General features: G+C 35.5%; 1 protein-coding gene across 2 annotated transcripts; it reads left to right on the top strand.

Annotated features, from left to right (window-relative positions):
• Positions 1 to 334: 334 nt before the first annotated feature.
• Positions 335 to 2,948, top strand: LOC132636797 (probable protein ABIL5). 2 transcript variants are annotated; one of them, XM_060353820.1, is made up of 8 exons: positions 335 to 539; positions 921 to 1,003; positions 1,654 to 1,801; positions 1,947 to 2,046; positions 2,147 to 2,180; positions 2,288 to 2,424; positions 2,517 to 2,581; positions 2,669 to 2,948. In XM_060353820.1, exons 1-8 carry the CDS (start codon positions 429 to 431, stop codon positions 2,765 to 2,767), a joined length of 777 nt encoding a protein of 258 aa, XP_060209803.1. In that variant the 5' UTR covers positions 335 to 428; the 3' UTR covers positions 2,768 to 2,948. The 2 variants fall into 2 exon arrangements, with proteins under 2 accessions (XP_060209803.1, XP_060209802.1); XM_060353819.1 differs by having other exon boundaries at positions 338 to 539; positions 2,279 to 2,424.
• The last annotated feature ends 4,375 nt before the right edge of the window (positions 2,949 to 7,323 follow it).

Genomic DNA, 7,323 nt, shown 5'->3' with positions numbered 1-7,323 from the left:
ACTATTGATAATAGAGCAATTATGTCCTTCATTTGTGTATATTTTTTTTTTGGCACAAAGAAAATCCCTTACTCGTTAGCCAAGTGGAGCAGATAAGTGCCCAAACTATTGAAGATAGAGCAATTATGTCATTCCTTTGGCTTTTGGTGAAAAAATAGCTTCACAGTTAGGCAAGTAGAGCAAATATGTCCCTGAATCATTAAAAATGGAACTATAGAAAATATCTACGAAATGTTACAGATTACAATTTTTAAATTTTTTTTTTTTTAATTAAAAGTTACGTGCCCCGTTAAACGCTGCCACATAAATAATGAGGAAGGGGTACTTTTCACCTATTTTGGGTATAAAAGAGCACGTGGTAGCCATCAAGTAATGATATAAGGCCAATTTATAGCTTGCTCTAATTATTGTTTCTGCATCAGGACTTAATGCAGACTTGTAGTGGCACAAGAATGAAGAAGGAGGAATTTAATTCATCTCCTAAAAAATATACAGAGACTGAAGCTGATGATGCAACTAAGTTCAATAGCTCCTTGCAAGTAAGTATCTAGCGACATGATTAAACAGTATCTAATTGTGTGAGTACTTTGTTCGTTTGTTTTTTTAGCTACTTTTTTTGTCTAGTTTTTGGGTGCTGAAAACTCCGCACCTGTGTGAGCTTGCTCACATTACTGATCCCATGTTCGAATAAAGGAGCACAGTTGCGGTAGACTGACAATTAGTGTAAACTAGTCAATTTCTGATGAATCTTACAACATTAGAATAAGATAAGCTTAAATGGAGCGACACAAACAGTGATGATTCACATAGAGATTGAGGCATAGAGATAATTATTGTTTTGAGTGCTAGAGGAGTGTGTGTATGTGTTGGTATTTCTTTTCAACAATTACTTGTAAAGCTTACATTTCTTTTGGTTGCAGGAACTCAAGGACTTGTGCTCTCAACTTCACCATGCTGCAGATTATTGTGAGAAAACTTTTCAGAAAGCTGAAGAGAAAAGAGAGTGAGTATTTCTATTTCCAGCAACATCATGTGTTTGTTATAATGGAAGTCAGTTTTTATGGAAAATGATTTTCATGGGAAAAAAATCCGGTGTGAATTAGTAAGTAGAAATTATTTTCCAGGATATTTATTAAAGATTAATAATCATGTTACAATTTGAGAGTGTTTTGATGAAATTTTTTTGTCCTGAAGAAAGATTAATAATAATGTCTAAGTGTTTGTTGGAACACATAATATGCAGTTAAATGTGAAAGATAGTTACAAGGAAAATGACTTTTGCACGTTAATGAATGAAGTCATTTTTCCTCCTTTGGATGAATTTCTAATGGAAAATTCAGTGATACCAAATACTCCCCATTGGACAATTTTTTCAAATTATGCTCTTCTGTAATTCCAAGTGAACCTGTTCCCTCAACAATATCTGCTTGTTCAAATTATCATCTTATTCTAGTACATTGAAGGACTAAGGAGCTAGTAGTTAGAAGTCTATATCATGTAAACCTCAGCTGAAAATTTTGAAACAGAACTCAAGATTAGGAGAAAATAGGAACATACATGCCAAACCAATTTTTAAGAGCAGAAATAATGACAGTTTTTTGAGATATCTTGATGTTCAAATAGGCAATTTACTAACTATATTTCCATTTGCAGTGTAGTGGAAAACACAAAAGAGTACCTTTGCAGAGCTGTTGTTACAGTCGTCGATCATTTAGGAAGCGTCTCATCTAAACTTGAATGCCGGATTTCCAAGATTGACACAGCTTCTGAAACAGAGCTTCGAATCGATGGCTTGACTCAAGTTCGTAGTTATTACTCAATTTTTTTGTAACTGTCAGTGAATATAAAACTTAACGCATTTATCAATTTCTCACCTTATTCTACATTCTCTTGTTTCCTTTGATAATTTTTGCTAATGTTTTTTAGTGTTGGTTCAATTTAATTAGAGGCTAGCGACCTGCCAGCAATACTCTCAAATGCTTGCTCTCACAAGGCTTTGTTGGAATACTGAATTAGCAACACATCATCGTCGCTATATATCACCACGTAATTTTTATAACTTCAACACCTTGAATCCACTCAATAAGTTCACTATTTTTTTAAACCAAACGTAATTGTATACTAATACTTTTGTTTTCTAAACCAGCAACTCAAGATCTCAGGAGAACGAAAATGTCAAGGTAATTAATTACGTACTTTTTATCGAGTGGATTATATTATTTCGAGGACAATGTTAATTGTGGAGAATAGAAGCCTAATGAACTTTGCATGAATGAAGGGGATTTAGTATACCAATGGATAATAAAATTGTGGACAAGGATGAATTTGAGACAGAGGAAGATGTGCCACTATTTTTGTACACTTACAACTTTAAGCCATCTCTACTAGAAGATTCAGACAAAAAGTCTACCTATTCACCTCCAGGTAAATTAAAAACCTTTACAAGATGGAAATTTTCAACATTGGAGTTTAAGAAAGAAATGTTCACATTTTAATTTTCACGCATGGATTTGCAGTGCTTCCGGTTCGAGATGGCCTCTCTGTAGTACCAAAAGCACAAAATTCCAAATTTGAGTTTAAGGTACCCTTACAACAGCTATTTATATATATGGATAGTGTTAAACGCCATCCTCATGTGTTCTGTTTTTTCTTTTTCTTTTGAATGCAGGATGCTCGAAAGCTAAAACGAAACATATTGAATTGGAGACCGATGCATAATAAGGATATCAGGTCACTCATTCGACGAGGAAGAAGAATAATAACATGAATTTATTAAGAGTATGAAGACTGCCACTAAAATTTCATTCAAGATTTTGTAGACTTGTGCAGGCTTCGAGTTACCGGTTTTTTAAATATGTAGTATTATTCTCGTTTTGAAATTATGTATATTATAAAGGGAGCTTATGCTGCAAAAAATATTCAATAAAACACATCATGCATTTCAAACTTCCCTATCCGCAACAGTGGCGGAGCAAGGATTTTCACCTAAGAGGTTCAAAAATATAAAGAAGTAAATACATGAAGAAGCTAAGGGGGTTAACATCTATTATATATAAAAAAATTTTTTTTTAACCTTTTATATACATTATAATATTTCGCCGAGGAGGTTCGGATGAACCCCTTGGTGCCTACCTAGCTCCCCCCGATCCGCAATGGAAGGAAGAGCAGAAACATACTTCAAACACTAACCACATCCAACTCCTTAAAAAGGTCGGAGTAGTTACACACAGATGAACTTCCTAACTACTTTAGAATTTGTTTACTTCCTATCCTCGAGTTGTTTTGTCGGACGGTCACTCAACCAATGATAATTATCTCAGAAAATCACTTTTCTTTATTTTGTAACAGAAAATACACTCAATTAATGGTACCTATCTTAGAAAATCACTTTTTCTTTTTGTTTTGTAACAGAAAAGTCACACAACTATTGTCATTAGTTGATTGACAGTATGAGAAATCAACTCTCCTGTCCTATCACCCTGACATTGTTCTCGTTTATTTTTTTCGTTCATTAATCATTATATCCTTGATAAACTTGAAAGCTTATGGCTCCTTTTAGGGCAGTATAGCCTTGAAAACCTTGATACTTTATGCCTTTTAGCTTTGGTAACCCTGATAAACCCAGCTACTTACCGCATAGCTCGTATATACCTTTATAATCCTGATAAACATAGCTACCTACCGGGTAGTCATATATCTTGATTTTTCCTTGATAATGGTACTGTCAAGTCCATATAAACTTGATATACATATTATGAACATATTCATTATAGCACCTCATTTAATAGCAACGAAAGGGAATGAACATACAAATGGTCCATTGACCACACACTAGCTTACAAGGCCGCCTCAATAACCATACAATAAGAAGTCAAGAAACATGTGGAACAAGTGATAATCTAGCATCAATGTTCTTTCAACAATTACATAACATTAAGTATGCATATCAACATTCTATATTATTTTCATTATAGCTTTTAGTCTTATATTTGTTGGGTGTGCGAATAAAGTACCACATTGGTAGCTGGAAAAAAAAAGGAGTTACTTATAAGGTGTTGAATACTCATGTAGGCCTTTTGGGGAAAACCGTGCGGACTTGACCCAAAATGATCAATATGATCACATCATGTTAAGAGTATCTTTGGTAGCTCAGCAATATTTGTCATACCTGTTAAACGGTTGAGGTGAGGTACACCACACCCTCTTTAAAATAATATTTAAAAATAATTTAATTTTAAATACCTCATTTTACTCTTAATAAAAATAGAGTAATTATCCCCTCTATTTGCTTTTTGCACAAAAATGCTTTGACGGCTAGCCAAGTGAAGCAGATATACCTGGAATTATTAGAAATAGAGTAATTATACCATCAGTTTGCTTTTCAGCATAAAAATAGTCTTGCGGTTAGCCAAATACCGCAGATATGCCTACGAACTATTTGGGATAGAGCAATTATTAAAAGTATCTATGAAGTATTATATAGTACTACAACTTTAAAAAAAAAAAAAAAACCTTTCCTTATTAAACTTTGGAGGAAAAGGTCTTTTATACCCACTTACAATTTAAATAGAAGAAAATGATCTTTTCAACTTTTAAGTATCTCTTGTGTTTTTTTTAGATCTCTTATGTGAAAATATTCAAGTCTCTTATAAAAATGATATAAAACTATAAACGAGTCTGTAAAAAACTGCAAAATGAATGTCCAGTTGAACGCCCTCACATAAATTGGGATGAAGAATGTTTTTCCACTTTTTTTTTTTTTGGGGGGGGAGAGGGGGGGGGCATAAAACAGCACCTGGTAGCCTTCAAATAAAGAGATATTGAGAGACTTCGACTTGTTCTATTACTATTTACTTGCTTCTTCATCAGGACTTATTGCAGAGACACCAGAATGGAAGAGAAATCTAGTTCATTGACCAAACTATATGCACAAGCTGAAACTGATGATGCAACTAAGTTTAGCAACTCCCTGCAAGTAAGTAACTATAATGATTATTTGCAGTGAGGATTCATATAGCCGATTCTAATTTGCTTGGAATTGTGACGTAATTGTTTTTGTTGTTTCGGGTGCTAGAAGAGTATACTTAAGTATGGTATTTCTTTTCAACAATTACTTGCGGAGCTTATATTTCTTTTGGGTGCAGGAACTCAAGGACTTGTGCTCTCAGCTTCACCATGCTGAAGATTATTGTGAGAAAAGTTTTCAGAAAGCTGAAGAGAAAAGACAGTGAGTATTTATGCGATCGCCTTTCATCAACATAGTTTTTTTGTTATGACGGAAGTCATTTTTTATGAAAAATGATTTTCCGGTGTTTAATTAGTAAGTGGAATATTTTTTCTCAGAAAATATATATATTTAAGATTAATAATTTAGCAAATTCGAGAGTGTTTTGATAACATATTTTAGTCTGAAAGATTAATAATAATGTCAAAGTTTTGGTCGGAACAAGAAATATGCAGTTAGAAGTTAAGATAGTTATAATGAAAATTACTTCTTCACTTTAGTGATAGAAGTCGTTTTCCTCCTTTTGATGATTCTAGTAATCAAACATCATAAAATGAATTTCTAATGAAAATTCAGTCATACCAAATACTCCCCATTGGTCAAATTTTTCAAATTATGCTCTTCTGTAATTCCAAATTGAACCTGTTCCCTTAACAATATCTGCTTGTTCAAATTATTATCTTGTTCTAGTACATTGAAGGACTAAGGAGCTAGTTGTTAGGAGTCTTTTTAATGCAAACCTCAGCTGAAAATTTTGAAACAGAACTCAAGATTAGGAGAAAATAGGAACATACATGCAAAACCAATGTATAAGAGCATAAATGACATTTTTTGAGATATCTTGATGTTCAAATAGGCAATTTACTAAAGTAAACAAACTATGGGTGTGTTCGGTATGGAGGAAAATATTTTCCAAGGAAAATGTTTTCCTGGAAAATGTTTTCCTACAAAATAAGTGAATTTCCACTTATTTTCTCATGTTTGTTTGGATAGTGGAAAATAAGTGAATTTCTTACTTATTTTCTTATGTTCGTTTGGTAAATAGAAAACGTTTTCCGGAAAATACTCATTTAAGCCTCACCAACTCCAACCCAACCCCATACCCCAACCCCACCCACACCCACTTCCCACCCACCCACCCCCCTCCAAAAAAAAAATTCTTTTGATTTTTTTTGTTTTTTGCACCCCCACCCCAACCCTCACCAACTCCAATCCAACCCCATACGCCCCACCCACGCACACCCCACTCCTACTCACCCACCCCTACGCCCCCAACCCCCTCCATTTTTTTATTTTTTTAAATTTTTTTGCACCCCCACCCCCAACCACTCCCTTAACCCATACACCACCCCCCTCCCCCCGCACCCTACCCCCCACGCACCCACCCCCTCCAACAACATTTTTTTTTGAAGTTTTTAATTTTTTTTCTAAATTTTCTACACGACCACATCCCCCATCACCCCCCACCCCCAAACCCCAACCCCAACATTTTTTTTTGAAGTTTTTTATTGTCTTTTGCGGGTTTCTACACCCCCAGACACCCCCTACCCCCAAAAAAATATTTTCACCACACACCCCCCCCCCCCCACCCAAAATACCCCATCACCCCTTCCAAAAGTTTTAATTTTTAACCACGCAAACATTTAATTTTTATAATTGTCAATTTTTTTTTGTCACGACCCAACCCCGTGGGCCGCGACCAGTGCCCGAGCTGGGCACCTATACGTACCCGATACCCCAAATTAGCATATTAACAGAATAATAATATTAGTGGTCGCTACAGAATTTAGCAGAAAACAGACTTGGCACACATAGGCCGATAAGGCCATCACAGAACAGAATCCCAAACATATGTACAGAACCCACACAGATGTATCCACAGACCTCTACAGAACATATCATAATCATAAGACGGGACAGGGCCCCGTCATACCCTGAACAAAGTACATATCCAGATAGCAGTGACAGACTGTACCAAAAGATGGGCTCTGTAGAAGAGAGCGCCCCAAATAGCAGAAATAGGATCCTAAACGTGTGGATCAGCGAACCTGTCGTCAGTACCTGCGCGGCATGAAAACGCAGCCCCCGAAGAAAGGGGGTCAGTACGAAATATGTACTGAATATGTAAAGCGGAATCACAGAAGTCAAATCATAATGATTACAGAAAATGGGTACAAAATCCAAAGTGTCAAATGCATATTTCCAAATCAGACAGAATGTGTACAGAAACATATGTCATATCATATCCGATCCCTGCCACGGGACTCGGCAGACAGAACGTGGTCACCCTCCCGACACTGGTGCCACAATACAGAGGA

The sequence above is a fragment of the Lycium barbarum genome, chromosome 4 (assembly GCF_019175385.1).
Source record: "Lycium barbarum isolate Lr01 chromosome 4, ASM1917538v2, whole genome shotgun sequence".
Taxonomy (NCBI): Eukaryota; Viridiplantae; Streptophyta; class Magnoliopsida; order Solanales; family Solanaceae; genus Lycium; species Lycium barbarum.
The sequence above is the reverse complement of the archived record's forward strand: the minus strand, read 5'-3'. Positions and strand labels throughout refer to the sequence as shown.